Below are 19,756 nucleotides of genomic sequence, written 5' to 3' on the forward strand. Positions count from 1 at the left end.
GTACCTTTTCAGGGCTGTTCCCTTGGCTTTCTCTTCTCACTCTTCTATTGAAATTTTATTTTGTCAGTCATGTATTTAATCACATAGAGCTGTTTCTTGTTTGTTTTTTTCCCATAGCATTCTGCTCTTCTTTTAAGGATGTATTTATCTTCTAGTTCTCTATGAGTAAATAGATATTTTATTTTTGGATTAAAATTTTCTTTTTTAAGTTTTCTTTTGTTTCTGAATCAACTTTTTTTCTTTTGAGCACCTAAGAGCCAGAATCCATTGCTTTGCTCTGAGATGCTAATAAATCCCTTCTGTCCTGTGAGGTAATTGTCTGGCTACTGAGTGGTACAATGTGGGAATGTGGTTGTGTTTGACTGTTCTGTCTATAGATTTTCAGTTACTCTGATTTCAGCCTTATGTCTTACTTTATGTCCTCTTAGGTATCTAAGTACTGAGAACTGAACTTACCTGAGATTTTGCAGGGCAGCCTGATGCCCCATTTAACTACTATAAAGCTCCACTAAGCTTATTATACCTCATGCCTTTCTTTGCCCAGTTCCATTGGTTATGATTCATCTATATGCTTTAGATTTTCCCCAAATTTTGTTCATTCCCTCATAGAGTGTCTATGTATCTGTCTCTGTCTCTCTTTCTCTCTCTGGTGATAGCCTTTATTTGTTTATTTATTTTGTTTTTATTCTCTCTCTCTCTCTTTTTTTTGGCCATGTGGCCATTTTGCGGTATCTTAGTTCCCCAACCAGGGATCGAAGCCGGGCCCCTGGCAGTGAGAGTGCTGAGTCCTAACCACCGGACCGCCAGGGAATTCCCTCTTTATTCTCATTTAATGGAGTTTCCTGGGGGACAAAAATACAAGTATGTGCTCAGTCAGCCATCTTTAACTGGGAATGTTTCTTAAAAATATCCTCAAATTATTGTAAGAATAATAATTAGAATTTTTAAGAAGTTTTCTTTTTTTCTTTTTCTTTTTCTTTGTGGTACGCGGGCCTCTCACTGTTGTGGCCTCTCCCGTTGTGGAGCACAGGCTCCGGACGCGCAGCCTCAGCGGCCATTGACTCACGGGCCCAGCCGCTCTGCGGCATGTGCGATCTTTCCAGACCAGGTCACGAACCTATGTCCCCTGCATCAGCAGGCAGACTCTCAACCACTTGTGCCACCAGGGAAGCCCAAGAAGTTTTCTTTTTTTCTGAGGTATTTGTTCACTAAAGGGCTAGTTGCTCCATTTGTTCATATTGTTCCTTCTGTTTTTAAGTTGTTTGTGTTCCTCAGATTCTTGGCAGTTCTTGGTATGCTTCAAGCCCTGACCAGTAGATGTCCAAATGGGTTTCTTCTGCTGTTGTGTAAGCCTCTTTCCCGAGCAGGCCCTTATTTTGAAGAGAGATAGAGTTGTGATACTAGCCTTTGTATATGTGGATGGGGGAAGTTAACAAACTAGCTTTCCTTTAGGTTATATAGATCCTCATCTATAGGCAGATCGCCTGGAGAGCTTGGCAACATTTGCAGAAGGAAGGAAAGAAACCAGGCAGGCTCTACTCTGGGCTTGTGGAAGTTTTGAGTACAGAACCATTATTATTTTTTGTGGAGCATTTTATGGAAAGACTTCTCATTAAAGCACGCATTTGAGAGCAGACTTGAAAGATAACTAGATTTTTAAAAATTGTGTGTTTCTGATCAAAAATATAAAATATGCCAGTTATAAAAAATTTGAGTATAATAACATGCATCATGTCAAAGTGAAGAGTCCTTCTTAATCTTTACTTTCTTCTATTTTCCCTCCCTCCAAACCATTTATATATACTCCATTATATTTAAATATACATTTATAATCTTATATAAATATATATAAACTTTATTTTAAAAATCAAAATTGGGATCATATGCTATATGCTTCCTTTAAAAAATTTTTTTTTTTATTTTTAATTTTTATTACATTTTGGTCACGCTGTGTGGCATGTGGGATCTCAGTTCCCCGACCAGGGATTGAACCCGTGCCCCCTGTGGTAGAAGCGTGAAGTCTTAACCATTGGACTGCCAGGGAAGTCCCTATATGTGTCCTTTCTGCTATTTTCACTTAACAGGAAATGTTGATCATTTCTCTCGACTACATGTTCAGCTGCCTCATTATTTTTAATGGGTTCAGTATGTCATTACGTGAAGATATTATAATTAACTGGTAATGATCATTTATCTTATTTCCAATTTTTTTATGATGAGCATTGCTAGGGAGACGTTCTGGTCTACTTTTTTTTCTTTACATTCCTACAAGTGGAATGCTGGGTCCAAGCATACTCCAATTAAAATTATAATAGGTTTTGCTAAATTGCCCTGCAAATAAGTTGCATCACACTTTGTTTGCTGCAAAAGGATATGTTATAGCAAAAACAAAACCCAAACCTCCTTTTGCTCATACCTCTTTATAAAGTGGGTATTTCCATGACAAATAGGATTTTGCCAGGAAAAAGAAGGGTTTTCAAGTGAATTGATGATCAAGATAAAGCCAGCTGAATACGCAGGGCAGAATATTTAAGTTGAATGAGTGAATGGGTTTGGAAAGAATGGAAGGAGATGAGGCCAGGAAGATAATCTGGGTTTACAGAGGATCTTTTTAGTGTTTTTTAGTGTTTTAAAAGTGTGGCTGGGGCTTCCCTGGTGGTGCAGTGGTTGAGAGTCCGCCTGCCGATGCAGGGGACAAGGGTTTGTGCCCCAGTCCGGGAGGATCCCACGTGCCGTGGAGCGGCTGGGCCCGTGAGCCATGGCCGCTGGGCCTGCGTGTCTGGAGCCTGTGCTCCGCAGCGGGAGAGGCCACATCAGTGAGAGGCCCGCGTACCGCAAAAAAAAAAAAAAAAGTGTGGCTTAGGGGACTTCGCTGGTGGCTCAGTGGTTAAGAATCCTCCTGCCAGTGCAGGGGACACAGGTTCGAGCCCTGGTCCAGGAATATCCCACATGCCAAGGAGCAACCAAGCCCATGCGCCACAACTGAGCCTGCACTCTGGAGCCCGTGAGCCACAGGTACTGAACCTGCGTGCCACAACTACTGAAGCCCGTGCACCTAGAGTCCGTGCTCTGCAACAAGAGAAGCCACCGCATTGAGTAGCCCCCACTCGCCGCAACTAGAGAAAGCCCGTGCGCGGCAATGAAGACCCAACTCAGCCAAAATAAATAAATTAATTAATTAATTAATTTAAAAAAAAGAATTGTGGCTTAGGACTTCCCTGGTGGTCCAGTGGTTAAGACTCCACCCTTCCCCTGCAGGGGGTGCAGGTTCCATTCCTGGTTAGGGAACTAAGATCCCACATGCTGTGTGGCGCCGCCAAAAACAGAAAAAAACAAAACGAGCAAAAAGTGTGGCTTAATTCTTTAAACAGTAGGGAGTCATGAGAAGGGAATGACGTGACCATATTTGTTCTGATTAGATCACTAGCAGCAATGTGGAGAATGGTGTGAGGGAAGGAGTTGAAATGGGACTTGAACCTCAGGTAGAAAATCATTGTAATTCTAGATGCTCAGTCTTTATAAGTGACTTTCTTGTAGTCTCTCAGTGGGATTAAGGCAGTTGGTCAACCTGGACTGAACACATGGAGCCTGGCAAGAATAGTATATATTCAGTGTTTGTCTTCTGGAAACCTAAGGGCCAAATTTGTCTAGGAAAAGCTGTCAGCTCCACTCTTATTGCATTGAGTTGGTGAGAAACTAGGTAGGATGGAAGGGACTAGAAAGCTCCTAGCCTGCTAGGTTGGGTGTCAGGGTTGGGCCCTGGCATGGTGGTGGATATTACAGAGAATTAATTTTTTAAAATATTTATTTAATTTATTTTGGCTGCGCCAGGTCTCAGTTGCGGCATGCATGCGGAGTTCCCTGGCCAGGGATTGAACCCGGGCCCCCTGCTTTGGAAGCGTGGAGTCTTACCCATTGCACCACCAGGGAAGTCCCTACAGAGAATTTAAAATAGTCATCAACTCAGTTCAGTATTCCACTTGGCATTTCTCACCACCACCAATATAGTTGGAATTTTTAGAGGGCTGCAGATTCTAAAATGGATGTGGAGGGACTTCACTTTGTTTTGGATCAATGTACTTTAAAAAAAATTATTTATTTATTTGGCTGTGCTGGGTCTTAGTTGCAGCATGCGGGATCTAGTTCCCTGACCAGGGATCGAACCTGGGTCCCCTGCATTGGGAGGGTGGAGTCTTAACCACTGGACCACCAGGGAAGTCTCTGGATCAATGTACTTGTAATCCACTTGATATCATTGTATTTTTTCATTTATTAATTAATAATTTGTTAATTTTCCAAACCTTATTGTTGAAGGTAAGCAGCTGCTCCCCTTGCCTGGCAGTGTACATAGCAGTGTGGGACAGGTGACTTGGCAGTCTTCAGGAGAAGCATCAAACCTGGTTCGAATGAGGAATCAGTCCCTCGGACAGTCTGCGCCTTCTCTTACTGCTGGCTTGGTAAGTGTTAGTACAGATGGTCCCTTGCTCCATGAACAAGTTCTTGGTTGTCATTCGTCATTATTGCATCTATTATTTCCCTTTTTAGGGTTTGGCTAGTTTCATTTCTCAAAGCGAAGTACGGAAAAGAATGGAATTTAATAGACTGTATTCTGATTGCTCTCATGCTGTCACTGGTACTGATTATATAATGAGAGTCAAGAATAAGACTCAATATGATTCTAACTTTAATGAATAAATTTCCTGAGAAGGAGCTTTCTCATAGAAATGATTCTAAATCTTGTGAAGTTGTGTTGCGTCTGTGTACAGCTCTGTGGTATACATATTTAGTACATGAAGATAGGGAACATGTTTTGCACATAGTAGGCAGTTCAGTATATACTGGGTGAAAAGAATGAGGCTTTTCTTTGTCTAGACTTTGTATAGTAGACAGGACCTAACAGAGGTTAAGCTGTGTAGTCTGGGCAGGTTGTTTTCTGCCTATTACTGCATCTTGTACCCTTTTACCCTCAGTGGCCCTGCCTCTTTACTTAGGGGACCCATTAACTTTCTGCTGATCTCACACTCTTCCCTCTAAATGTAGGACAAGGCACACAGTAATTTGCAGGGTACAATAACAGAAGCTTGTTCCCGTTAAAATAATCTTATCTACTCTTTGGGACCATAAATCTTTTGGGTTGGCATATAGGGAGTAGAAAGTTTTGTCCATTTGTCCATCCTGGAAAGTGGAGATAGGGGAAGAAGTCTGTGACTTTTAGGCCACAGGGACCATCAGGGTCATTTGTGGAACTTCCCCAACTTTTTATTTTTTTTAAATTAATTTATTTTATTTTTGGCTGCGTTGGGTGTTTGTTGCTGCGTGTGGGCTTTTCTCTAGTTGCGGTGAGCAGGGGCTACTCTTCGTTGCGGTGCGCGGGCTTCTCATTGCGGTGGCTTCTCTTGTTGCGGAGCACGGGCTCTAGGTGCGCGGGCTTAAGTATTTGCAGCATGCGGGCTCAGTAGTTGTGGCACATGGGCTTTAGAACGCAGGCTCAGTAGTTGTGGTGCATGGGCTTAGTTGCTCTGTGGCATGTGGGATCTTCCCGGACCAGGGCTTGAACCCATGTCCCCTGCATTGGCAGGCGGATTCTTAACCACTGTGCCACCCGGGAAGCCCCCAACTTTTTATCTTGAAAATATCAAACCTGCAGAAAAATGGAAAGAATGGTACAGTGTATACCCAATTAAACTTACTTAGATTGACCTATTTCGTTGTAACTTTACATTTTGCCACATTTTATTTAATCTGTGTGTATGTGTATATTTTTTTCCTGAAGATTTCAAAGCAAGTAACAGACGTTATCTCACCTCCCCCTTAAGTATTTCTCCTAAGATCAAGGACAGTCTCCTAAATAACCACAATATATAGTGGACCCTTGAACACCACTGGTTTGAACTGGGTGGGCCCACTTATATGTGGATTTTTCCCAATAGTAAATACTAGTACTATAGGATCCATGGTTGGTTGAATCCTGGGATGCAGAACTGTTGATAGGGAGGGCCAACTGTAAGTTTATACTTGGATTTTCCACTGTATGGAGGGGTGGGGAGGGTTTGGGAGATGTCAGTACCTCTAACCCCTGCATTGTTCAAGGGTCACCTGTATTGTCACATCCAAGGAGTTTAACATCAATTTAGTATAAAAACCATATTCAAATTTCCCTACTTGTTTTCAGCATGTATATTAAAGCCCCATCTCTCCTCTCTTTAACATCTGGAACTTAAAAAAAAAAAATCCATGTACCGTCATAGAGATTTTGATCCAGTGGGTCTGGGGTGGTCCCAGGCACCTGTATTTTCTTTAAAGCATTATACCTACTTCTAGATGCACTCTTTTGAGAACTACTGCCACTAAGGTAAAGCTGAATGTTTCATTTTAGGGTGGTTTGTTGCAGAGGAAATTATTGGACTGAGTTTGCTGAATTCCTAGCTTAGGCCAACTGAAGTAGAATATTCCTGAATTAATTTTTTTTTAAAGCTGATTGAGACATAATTCACATATGATAAAATTCACTCATTTAAACTGTACAATTCAATGATTTTTAGTATATTCGTCGATACATGCAGCCATCACTGGAGTCAATTTTAGAACATTTTCATCATTTCAGAAAGAATTCCTATACCCTTTAGCTATCACCTTCATATTTTCACATCCCCCTAGCCTTATGTAACCATTAATATACTTCCTGCCTCCATAGATTTACCTGTACTGTACATTTCATATAAATTGAGCCTTATACTATGTGACCTTTTGTAACTAGCTTCTTTCACTTAGGACGATGTTTTCAAGGTCCATCCATTGTGTAGCATGTATTAGTACGTCATTCCTTTTTAATCCTGAATAATATTCCATTGTATGGATATGCCATGTTTTGTCTATCTGTTTGTCAGTGGATGGACATTTGGGTTGTTTCTTCCTTTAGGCTATTATGAATAATGCTGCTATGAACATTTGTTTACAATTTTCACATGGACAGTTTTCATTTTTCTTGTGAGTGGAATTGCTTTGTCGTATGGTAACTGTTTAAATGTAGCAGTGTTTGATAAACTGCAGTGTATGAGATTTTTGGTTTCTTCACATTGTCATCAACGTTTGCTATTATTTGTCTTTGATTTTAGCCCATCCTAGTGGGTCTGAAGTGGTATCTGTGGTTTTGATTTGTGTTTTCCTAATGACTAATGACATTGATCATCTTTTCATGTGATTATTGGCCCTTTGTATGTCTTCTTTGAAGAAATGTCTATTCAGACTCTTTGCCCATTAAAAAAATTGGATTATTTGTCTTTTTTATATATGGATTTGTAAAATCATTACTTCTTTAGACCTGAATCCAGTTACTTCTTTCCTCCCAGGGATCTGCCTTTTGTTCCCTCCTGTGCCTTTCTTTCCAGAGCTATTTGCTTACTTATAGTAATCTCAGGCTAGTTCCTCCCTTTCCATTCTCCTACTCAAGGATTTCCAGTTGGGTATTTTATGTTTGGTGGCACATTTTTTTTTTTTTTTTTTTTTTGCGGTATGCGGGCCTCTCACTGCTGTGGCCTCTCCCGTTGTGGAGCACAGGCTCCAGACGCGCAGGCTCAGCGGCCATGGCTCACGGGCCCAGCCGCTCCGCGGCATGTGGGATCCTCGCGGACCGGGGCACGAACCCGCGTCCCCCGCATCGGCAGGCGGACTCCCAACCACTGCGCCACCAGGGAAGCCCTGGTGGCACATTTGATAGTATCGAATACATTTCCTGCTTTGACTTACTTTACACTGAATATACCTCGATGCCACCCCAGCTTCTGGCTGTGGCATTTCTGAAAAATCTGTCCTATAACGTATTCTTGTTGTTAATAGAGTTATGGCCCTATATAGCCCATAGACCCAGCCTCCAGAGAATTTTTGGGTCAAAAAGATTCACATAATAACAACACAAAACAATTTTAAAGTAATGTAACAACACTTAATAGAATGTTAATTATGACTTAAAAGGAACTAAGGAGACAAGAATTGTGCTGTGTATAATTATTGGGGAGATAATTTGAAGGAGGTTAGATTTGACCAGACTCTGGAGAATGGATAGCCAAAAGCCTTAACGTAGCAAATATTTTCATTTTGACGACATCTAGGTGATTATGTTCCTAGTATCTATTGAGAAGATTTCTCTGAAGGCCCATTTCCCCCATATGTATAGTGACAATGATTCCAATTAGTGGTTTCCAGAGCATGTATAAAAAGGATCATACAATCGTACTACTATATTGTATGTTACTAGGGATAGGGAAAAACTTAGATGACATCTTGTCCAAGATGAATTATTAATCTTAAGATATATGTACATACATATATGTTAGGGAACCGCTGACCAAAACCGCCCACCTTGGCCAGGCACAATGATAACTGCTTGCGTGAATTGTCTCACAACAGGAGGTTCTGATAAAGAACTAGGTGCTGCCACCCAAAAACTAACCAGGAGGATTCAGGAGGGGCCTAAAGGAGGGAGGACACACCAGCCCATAGTATGTCTTGTAAAACTAACCCAGAAGAATTTGGGAAGGGCCAAAAAAGGAGGAGGGAGGAGATGATATGTGCTGCCAGCCTCCCAGAAACCCTCACACTTGGATCCATCTTGGCTGAGAGATGTGCGAGCCACCAGAAAGACCCTGAGTCAGACCAAATATGAGCCAAGCAAGATGATTGGCCAGGGACAACTGGAAGCTAACCCCATTGCTATAAAACCTGAGACTGTGAGCTATGTGGCAGAGCAGTTCTCCTGGGTTCCCTTATCCTGCTGCTCTCCGCCCGGGCACCCCTTCCCAATAAAGTCTCTTGCTTTGTCAGCACATGTGTCTCCTCAGACAATTCATTTCCAAGTGTTAGACAAGAGCCCACTTCCGGGCTCTGGAAGGGGTCCCCCTTCCTGCAACATATATACATATCCTTTTATGTTGTAAATTATAATATATGATATATATAAGGTATATATATATATATATCTTAAAATACATATATAAGATTATATGTATATAATCTTTAAAATAAGGTTAGTTCCTTCTTTGCTTTCTCATGAATATGTCAAGTAGTATCTGCAACTTTGATCTTTGTCTGTGATTCGCTCCATCTGTTTATTCTTCCTCTCTGTTCCCTTAAACTGATTCTTCGGTTGTTCCCTGTCTTGTTAAATAGCACCATGACCCATCCCCCTCCCCGCCCCAGTAGTAGAAAGCTAGAGACCTAGAAGTCTGTTTTGACTCCTCCTCTGCCCTTACTCTATCCCCATCCAATCACCCATCAAGTCCTAGCTCCCAACATCCCTGAGTGGTCTACTTTTTTTCACGAGGGATATGGCCCAGTTTAAGCCACATTTTCAGTCTCTTGGATCATTGCTGGGGCCTCGTTACTGTTTTGTGTTTTTTTTTTTTTTTTTTTTTTTTTTTTTTTTTTTTTTTGTGGTATGCGGGCCTCTCACTGTTGTGGCCTCTCCCGTTGCGGAGCACAGGCTCCGGATGCGCAGGCTCAGCAGCCATGGCTCACGGGCCCAGCCGCTCCGCGGCATATGGGATCCTCCCAGACCGGGGCACGAACCCGTATCCCCTGCATCGGCAGGCGGACTCTCAACCACTGCGCCACCAGGGAGGCCCCTCGTTACTGTTAACCCTGTATTCATTCTTCTTCCTTTCCAACCATTCTCCACTCTAAAGTCTATTCTTTCAAAACCACAAATCTGATATGTCTATTCTTACTTTTTTCTTTTAGTTTTATCTTCTAAAATTTTCATTTGGTTAATATTTATCCAGCCGTAATGTTTAAAATCTTTCCATAGCTTCCTATAACAATTATTATAAAATATAGTAATAAGTAATTATTGAGTGGATGAGTTTTCATTGACATTAGCAAATTGGGAATGAGGCATTAGAGACAGAGACCACAGATGGAAAGATTAGGCTTGGATGCTTTTTCTCTGAAATCAGTCTATTGGATTCAAGTAATTTGGTACAATTCACTGGTTAGGTTGACCTAACCAGTGAATTGTACCAAATATTGACATTTTAATAGGAGGGCTATAAATCCCAAGAATCTTTTAATTGATAGTGTTTGACTAATTCTCCAAATATACTTTTGGGATTCTTTCTTTACTTTATTGGCAGACATGGCCTTCACAGGAATGATGCCTTTATAGGACTGATCATTTGCAAGGAATGGCTCTTTCCATCATCATGTTCCTAGTTGACATGTAGCATTGTATCTCCTACATAGTAGGCAATGTATAATTACTTATTGAAGGAGTAAAGGACTTTTGGAATACCTTCGCTAATGTTATAGCTGGTTGGATTAATACTTGTTTGAAGTATAATGTCCACAAGAGAAGGTTGATTTAATGTGTCAGTACCAGCCTGAAATGATGTCACACAGACCTCTATTCTTGTCCTTGTCTTAATTCATTTTAATCAATATCTTGGATAAAGACACTGAAGAAATTGCTTATCACATATGCATCAGTATCACATGGTGATGACATGTTGAATGTTAAATTCAGTCAGAGCCTTACAAACGGAAATGATGGTTCAAGAAGAACCAGCAAAATGAGGTTTAACAGAGAGAAAAGTAACCTTTGAAAAGCCCAAAGCTCAAAACTAGATTGAAGTTTGAATTAAAGTCAAGTTCCAAGACATTTTCATCACTGTAAAAGGAAAACCTTTATCCATGAAGCAGTCACTGTGCATTTTAACTTCATCCTAGCCCTGGTAACTACCCATCTGTATTCTGTCTCCATGGATTACCTATTTTGGATATTTCTTATTAATGGAATCACATGGTATATGATCTGTGTCTGGCTTCTTTTATTTAGCATAATGTTTTTGAGGTTTATCCATATTGTAGCATGTATCAGTACTTTGTTCCTTTTTATGGCTGAATATGATCCCATCGAATGGATATACCACATTGTGTTTATCCATTCATCAGTTGATGGACATTTGGGTTGTTTCCACCTTTTGGTTATTGTGAATAATGTTACTGTGAGCATTCATGTTCAAGTATTTCTTTGAGTTCCTGGTTTCAGTTCTTTGGAGTATATACCTTCCTTCCTGGGAGTAGAATTGCTGAGTCGTATGGTAAATCTGTTTATTTTTTTGAGGAACCAATAAGCTGTTTTCCACAGTGGATGCATCATTTGGCATCCCTATCTACAGTGTGTGAGGGTTCCATTTTTTCTATATATTTGCCAAAACATTTTATTTTTTAAAATTAATTAATTTATGGTTGCATTTGGTCTTCATTGCTGCGTGCAGGCTTTCTTTAGTTGTGAGCAGGGGCTACTCTTCATTGTGGTGCCCGGGCTTCTCATTGTGATGGCTTCTCTTGTGGAGCACTGACTCTAGGTGCACGGGCTTCATTAGTTGTGGCTTGTGGGCTCTAGAGCGCAGGCTCAGTAGTTGTGTCTCACGGGCTTAGTTGCTCTGTGGCATGTGGGATCTTCCTGGAGCAGGGCTTGAACCTGTGTCCTCTACATTGGCAGGTGGATTCTTAACAACTGCACCACCAGGGAAGCCCTGCCAATATATTTTATTTTCTGTTTTTAAAAAAATTATAGCTATCCTAGTGGGTATTAAGTGGTATCTCATTGTGGCTTTGAGTATTATTGTGTGGGGATTTTTTTTTTTTTTGGCTGTGCTGCGCAGCATGTGGGATCTTAGTTCCCCAACCAGGGATTGAACCTGTGCCTCTTGCAGTGGAAGCATGGAATCCTAACCACAGGACTGCCAGGGAATTCCCTATTATTGTATTTTTAACGTAGTAATATTTCAGAACTTTTTCGAAGTGACATATTTGGGATATGCCTTTGAAGGAATTAAGAATCCAAGATACTACTTACAGCCTTTTCCCATACTTCTTAACTCTTATGATAATTCTTTAATTTTGACATATGAGTTCAAAGAGAAACACCATGGATATTTGTTCTGCCTACTTCTATGTTACAGAGATTCCAAACTCAGCAACTTCCCCTTTCAGGCTTACCTTTCTGCAGCTGTAACTTTTTGCCTTTTCTACTGTGAAAGTTGGAGATATCTATATTTATCTCTTAATTAGGTTCATTGAGGTATAATTTACATAGAATAAAGTTCACCCATTTTAAGTGTGCAATTTGATGAGTTTTCGTAGATGTATATGGTTGTGTCACTACCATCACCACCCATGATATAGATAAAGAAAATCATGGTATGGAAATTTCTGTCACCCTAAAATGTTCCCTTGTATTCCTTTGCAGTCTGTTCTTTCCGGAGTCCCAGCCCTTGGCAACCACTGACCTGCTTTATGTCACTGTGGTTTTTTTTGTCTTTTCCAGAATTTCATATAAATGGAATCATACAGTATGTAATCTTTTGTGTTTGACTTCTTTCACTTAGCATAATGGTTTTGAGATTCATCCACGCTGTTTTGAGTATCAGTAGTTCCTTTTTATTGCTGAAAGTGTTCCATTGGCCTGGGTATATCAGACTTTGTTTATCTATTCACCACTTGATGATCATTTGGATTGTTTCTTGTTTTTGCCTATTATGGAGAAAGCTGCTATGAAAGTTTGTGTACAAGTATTTGTGTGGACTTACGCTTTCATTTTTGCTGGATAAATACCTAGGAATGAGATTCCTGGGATGTATGATAAGTGTATGCTTATCTAAATGAGGAACTGGCATTTTTGTATTTCCACCAACAGTTGTTCCACATCCTTTTCAGTACTCGGTATTATCATTTTAATTTTAGCTGGTCTAATGGGTGTGTAGGGATATCTCGTTGTGGTTTTAATTTGCATATCCCTGATGACTAATGAGGTTGAATTGCTTTTTATGTGCTTGTTTGACATATATATGTGTGTGTGTGTGTGTGTGTGTGTGTGTGTGTATTCTATGGTGAATTACCTGTTCAAATCTTCTGTCCTTTAAAAAATTTTAGCTTGTTTGTCTTCTTACTATTGATTCTTAAGAGTTCTTTGTATATTCTGAATACAAGTTATATATTTGATATACACTTTCTAAATATTTCTCCTTGTCTGTGGCGCATGTTTTCATTTTCTTATCACTGTTTTACATCAAAATCTGTTTATAAAAATATGCAAAAATCATCTGTATTTCTCTATACTAACAATGAAATTGAAATTTAGAAATCATTACTATTTATAATAGCTTACAAATATGAAATAATTAAAGGTAAATTAAAAAAAATTATTTGCAAGACCAGTACATTTTAAACTACAAAACATTACTGAGAGAGATTAAAGAATACTTAAATGAATAGAAAATATGATATGTTCATGGATTGGAAGACTCAATAACATTAAGATATAAATTCTCCTATTGATCTATAGATTCAATTCAGTTCCAATCAAAACCCAAACAGGACTTTTCAGAAAGTGAAAAGATGATTTCAAGTTTATATTGAAATGCAAAGGGCCTAAAATAACCAAAACAATATTGAAAAAGGCCAAAGTTGGAAGAATCGCCCCACCTGATTTTATGAGTGTCTGTAAGGGTACAGTAATCAAGGCATTGTGATATTGGTGTAAAGATAGACACACGAATCATTGGAACAGAATAGAAAGTTCAGAAATAGACAAATATGCAAGGTAATTTAATGGGGAAAAAAGAGTCATTTCAACAAATGGTGCTAGAACAGTTTACATGGAAAAAAAAATGAACCTTGATCCTTACCCCATGCTGTATACAAAAATTAACTTGAAATGGATAATTACCCAAATGTAAGAGCTAAAGTTATAAAACATGTAAAGGAAAACTGGAGAAAATTTTTGTGATTTTGGGTGAGGCAAAGGTTTCTTAGAACACAAAAGGCACAAGCCATAAGAGGGAAGAATTTTCACTTTATCAAATAGTATAAAAGAGTGAAGTGTTCAATTTAGTAAGAATTATAGGAGTTTAGGTTAAAAAAAGTACATTCAGTGCCTATTAACTTGAGAATTGCTCTCCTTTCCACTCTTGGTTTCTTCTTTTTTGCAAGAGGAATGTGTTTCTAATGCCATCTAGTATCTTTTCAAAGGTATGAGAATAAAGTTTCATAAGAGATTTTAAAATAAAAGTTGGGAGATTTTCATGAGATTGAACAGAATATTAGAAGCCTAGTTGCTTGTTCTCGAGAACATCCTTAAGTGAGAAGCAAAAGAATAGGCTAATTATTTTGCCTGAACAAATTCAGAGGTGAATTTTGTAAACATTTTAATCATATCTTTTTTTTTTTTTTTTTTAGCTAATTGGGCCTCTCACTGTGTGGCCTCTCCTGTTGTGGAGCACAGGCTCCGGACGCGCAGGCTCAGCGGCCATGGCCCACGGGCCCAGCCGCTCCGCGGCATGCGGGATCCTCCCGGACCGGGGCACGAACCCGCGTCCCCTGCATCAGCAGGCGGACTCTCAACCACTGCGCCACCAGGGAAGCCCCTATCATATCTTTTTTTGATAATTTGTAAAGAATTTAAGGTGTACAACTTTAAAAATAGTGGCTTCCATATTAAAAAAATTTTTTTTCATCATTTTATCTTATTTTTAAATTATTTATTTATTTATTTTGGCCACACCACGCAGCATGTAGGATCTTAGTTCCCCATCCAGGCATCGAACCCATGCTCCTGCATTGGAAGCGCAGAGTCTTAACCGCTGGACCACCAGAGAAGCCCCCTTCCATATTTTAAAAAAGCATTTAAAATTTAAAAAATTTTTAGATAAATTGATTGATTAGGACTACTGAAAAACATCTATTGGATTTGTTGAGGGTTAGAATACATGACATACATGACAATGTTTATGCAAGTTTTTCATTAAGAAAAAAAGATAGTGTTATTAAATCACCAGTTAAAAGTTATAGCTACAGGTTTTGTTCCTTTTTGTTTTTGTTTTAAATCTTTTACAGAAAGTCTTTTTTTTTTGCGGTACGCGGGCCTCTCACTGTTGTGACCTCTCCCGTTGCGGCAGGCTCCGGACGCGCAGGCTCAGCGGCCATGGCTCACGGGCCCAGCCGCTCTGCAGCATGTGGGATCTTCCTGGACCGGGGCACGAACCTGTGTCCCCTGCATCGGCAGGCGGACTCTCAACCACTGCGCCACCAGGGAAGCCCCAGAAAGTCTTTTAATCGGACCATTAATGTCGTATATTGCTATGTATAAGTGTAATTAACAGTGCTGAGGAAAGATTGCAAAGTATTGATATTTGTACATTCTGTCATGTAAACAAAATAGAAATCCTGGAGATATTTGAGTTGGGATAGAGAACTAATGTTTACTAGACCCTGTACCTAGGTTTTTTACATATATTCTTCTTTATTTTCTCAGGAACATAAATTTTCTTTTTGTGAGGTAGACATAATTATCCTCTTTTACAGGTGAGGAAATTCAGGTCTGCAGAATGAATTTGTGCATTCATTCCACAAATATTTATGAGGTACCCACTATGTATCACCACTGTACTGCGTGCTCAGAATACAATGATGAACAAAACAAAGTTAAGTACTTTGCTGTAAGATAGTGGGTGAATGTTAGAGTACGGATTCAAAACCAGGTCTGACTCAGAGGTCTATTTCAAAACTTGTAAGTAAGTGGAGAGGCACGTCTTTAGCAAGTTGGGTGATTTGAACTGCACTTTTTTGCTGGACTTACTGATACTCAATTTTCTCAGCTATTCACATATTGAAGATTTTGATCAGGATTACATATAGGGAAAGTTTTACTTGGTTTTGATTACATAAAGATTTCTCTTTGAGTTAAAAAGACTTTCTCGTCTTTAGAGTATGCAAATAAGTTGAAAATACATTTAATTTTATTCCACATAAAATGGTTTTGGCTGGAAAAAGAACAGACAAATTATGATATTATAATAAAGAGATATAGGCAGGATGTAGTGAAATGGCAACATGTACATAGTACCTTCTCCTTAATAATAACCTGGTGCTGTTACCAGCCCTGGGTCCGAAAGGGTGAGGGGAAGAAGTGATCCTTGGAACTTGGAGACAGAGGAGGCTGTGTATAGAAAGTGACCTGACAGTTGGCATGACTTGTGGTAGTATGAAGCAGCCCGCCTGACACAACCCTGCAGCGACCAACCCAGGAGAATAATCTCCTCCACTCTCTCCCTTAACCTCTGTTCTTTCTCCGACCTCTTGCTAGTGCTACCTATTGGCTGAACCCATCTGGACAGAAGAGGGCAAGGGAACCTGTTGACATAGTTCATAATGAGCTTGCATTTGGGGTACAGTGAATGATCTGGAGGGGCAAATGGATGATATCCTGTACATCTTGCAAATATTTTAAACATTGAGCTTATTTATACATAGTTTTGAATTATGTTAAATCATGTTGCAGTTTTATTCAAAGCACTGCTGATTCTTTTTTTTCATAAACCTGTTTTTGAGAGTGTCTTCATCCCAGAAACCATCTCTTTTTTTTTTTTATCTTTTTTTTTTTTAGCATGTCATTATTTTATTTTATTTTATTATTTTATTTTTTTTTATTAGTTTCTGCTTTATAACAAAGTGAATCAGTCATACATATATATCTGTTCCCACATCCCTTCCCTCATGCATCTCCCTCCCTCCCACCCTCCCCATCCCACCCCTCCAGGCGGTCACAAAGCACCGAGCTGATCTCCCTGTGCTCTGCGGCTGCTTCCCACTATCTATCTACCTTACGTTTGGTAGTGTATATATGTCCATGCCTCTCTTTCGCTTTGTCACAGCTTACCCTTCCCCCTCCCCATATCCTCAAGTCCATTCTCAAGTAGGTCTGTGTCTTTATTCCCGTTTTACCCCTAGGTTCTTCATGACATTTTTTTTTTTTTAATTCCATATATATGTGTTAGCATACGGTATTTGTCTTTCTCTTTCTGACTTACTTCACTCTGTATGACAGACTCTAGGTCTATCCACCTCATTACAAATAGCTCAGTTTCGTTTCTTTTTATGGCTGAGTAATATTCCATTGTATATATGTGCCACATCTTCTTTATCCATTCATCCGATGATGGACACTTAGGTTGTTTCCAGCTCCGGGCTATTGTGAATAGAGCTGCAATGAACATTTTGGTACATGTCTCTTTTTGAATTATGGTTTTCTCAGCGTATATGCCTAGTAGTGGGATTGCTGGGTCATATGGTAGTTCTATTTTTAGTTTTTTAAGGAACCTCCATACTGTTCTCCATAGTGGCTGTACCAATTCACATTCCCACCAGCAGTGCAAGATTGTTCCCTTTTCTCCACACCCTCTCCAGCATTTATTGTTTCTAGATTTCTTGATGATGGCGATTCTGACTGGTGTGAGATGATATCTCATTGTAGTTTTGATTTGCATTTCTCTAATGATTAATGATGTTGAGCATTCTTTCATGTGTTTGTTGGCAGTCTGTATATCTTCTTTGGAGAAATGCCTATTTAAGTCTTCTGCCCATTTTTGGATTGGGTTATTTGTTTTTTTGCTATTGAGCTGCATGAGCTGCTTATAAATTTTGGAGATTAATCCTCTGTCAGTTGCTTCATTTGCAAATATTTTCTCCCATTCTGAGGGTTGTCTTTTGGTCTTGTTTATGGTTTCCTTTGCTGTGCAAAAGCTTTGAAGTTTCATTAGGTCCCATTTGTTTATCTTTGTTTTTATTTCCATTTCTCTAGGAGGTGGGTCCAAAAGGATCTTGCTGTGATTTATGTCATAGAGTGTTCTGCCTATGTTTTCCTCTAAGAGTTTGATAGTTTCTGGCCTTACATTTAGGTCTTTAATCCATTTTGAGCTTATTTTTGTGTATGGTGTTAGGGAATGATCTAATCTCAAACTTTTACATGTCCCTGTCCAGTTTTCCCAGCACCACTTATTGAAGAGGCTCTCCTTTCTCCACTGTACATTCCTGCCTCCTTTATCAAAGATAAGTTGGCCATATGTGCATGGGTTTATCTCTGGGCTTTCTATCCTGATCCACTGATCTATCTTTCTGTTTTTATGCCAGTACCATACTGTCTTAATTACTGTAGCTTTGTAGTATAGTCTGAAGTCAGGGAGCCTGATTCCTCCAGCTCCGTTTTTCGTTCTCAAGATTGCTTTGGCTATTCGGGGTCTTTTGTTTTTCCAAACAAATTTTGAAATTTTTTGTTCTAGTTCTGTGAAAAATGCCAGTGGTAGTTTGATAGGGATTGCATTGAATCTGTAGATTGCTTTGGGTAGTAGAGTCATTTTCACAATATTGATTCTTCCAATCCAGGAGCATGGTATATCTCTCCATCTATTTGTATCATCTTTAATTTCTTTCATCAGTGTCTTATAATTTTCTGCATACAGGTCTTTTGTCTCCTTAGGTAGGTTTATTCCTAGATATTTTATTCTTTTTGTTGCAATGGTAAATGGGAGTGTTTTCTTGATTTCATTTTCATATTTTTCATCATTAGTGTACAGGAATGCCAGAGATTTCTGTACATTGATTTTGTATCCTGCTACTTTACCAAATTCATTGATTAGCTCTAGTAGTTTTTCGGTAGCATCTTTAGGATTCTCTATGTATAGTATCATGTCATCTGCAAACAGTGACAGCTTTACTTCTTCTTTTCCAATTTGGATTCCTTTTATTTCCTTTTCTTCTCTGATTGCTGTGGCTAAAACTTCCAAAACTATGTTGAATAAGAGTGGTGAGAGTGGGCAGCCTTGTCTTGTTCCTGATCTTAGTGGAAATGGTTTCAGTTTTTCACCATTGAGAACAATGTTGGCTGTGGGTTTGTCATATATGGCCTTTATTATGTTGAGGAAAGTTCCCTCTATGCCTACTTTCTGCAGGGTTTTTATCATAAATGGGTGTTGAATTTTGTCGAAAGCCAGAAACCATCTCTTGTAGTTCAGAAATTCCATCATTCTACAGTGCTCTGGTTCATTAAAATACATGTAAATATAGCATTTACTGTACCTTAATTTTAAGTTTGTGTATGTAAAAATATAAGTTCTTTAAAAAAAATATATAGTAGCAAATAGCAGTTATTCTGTAAACTTTTCATTTAATAAATTCTGTTTTCAAATGGGAAATCAAAGTACTTGATATGACTCTTGGAACCTTATGTGGAATTGCATATATTGTTCCTTTTGCTTAGATTGTTCAGTCAACTTCTGTGCATCTTTTAAGATCCAGTTCAATGATTCCCTCCATTGTGAAGTCTTCTGTGACTCCCTCATCCTGAACAGAGTTGTTAAACTTTATTTGTACCACAATTAAACCTTATACAACCTTTATTACTATATATAGGTGGTAGAATCCAAGAGTGTGAATTGGATTGAGTACTTAAACTAGTTGCCACCATTAGAAGATGCATTGCTTTGTACAAATTACTTAAGTTCTCTGTAATGCTTTCCCTTTTGTAAAATGGGAATAAAAATTATCTAAAATAGTTATTGTCTTTTTGTCTTAAGTATTAAATGAATTTGTATATGTAAAGTTCTTAGAACAATGCTTGGAAACTCTAGGAAATATTAGATGATATGATTATTGTGTAAATTTTCTCTCATCTGATAGTCTTTGAGCACGTGTTTCTCTTTACACCTGGACTGCAGAGCATAGCACAAAGCATAGCATGTAGTGGGTTTTCTGTAAACATTTGCAAAATGAATTGGTTTTGAGTATTCTGATATTCTTATTGTTTTTAACACAATCTCTAAACTTCTGAATAATTGTTTTACTGTAAGGGTTGTGAAGATTGCTTTCAAAGTCCTTCTCTCCATGAACATATCTATTTTCTTTTTTCTCATAGGGTTAACATTTG

The 19,756-nt window shown here is 39.0% G+C and overlaps 1 protein-coding gene across 5 annotated transcripts in view; it reads left to right on the plus strand.

Moving 5' to 3' along the window:
• MAST2 (microtubule associated serine/threonine kinase 2) overlaps positions 1-19,756 on the plus strand; it is a gene marked incomplete at its 5' end in the record, with an annotated part of 204,551 nt that overhangs the window by 29,895 nt on the left and 154,900 nt on the right. For all 5 annotated transcript variants that reach the window (XM_079698503.1, XM_079698500.1, XM_079698504.1 and 2 more), the window contains one exon: positions 4,315-4,457. In XM_079698503.1, the coding sequence (XP_079554629.1) occupies positions 4,315-4,457 (143 nt within the window). The remainder of the gene's footprint in view (positions 1-4,314; positions 4,458-19,756) is intronic.

This window comes from Hyperoodon ampullatus (genome assembly GCF_949752795.1).
Source record: "Hyperoodon ampullatus genome assembly, chromosome: 2".
NCBI classification, from domain to species: domain Eukaryota; kingdom Metazoa; phylum Chordata; class Mammalia; order Artiodactyla; family Ziphiidae; genus Hyperoodon; species Hyperoodon ampullatus.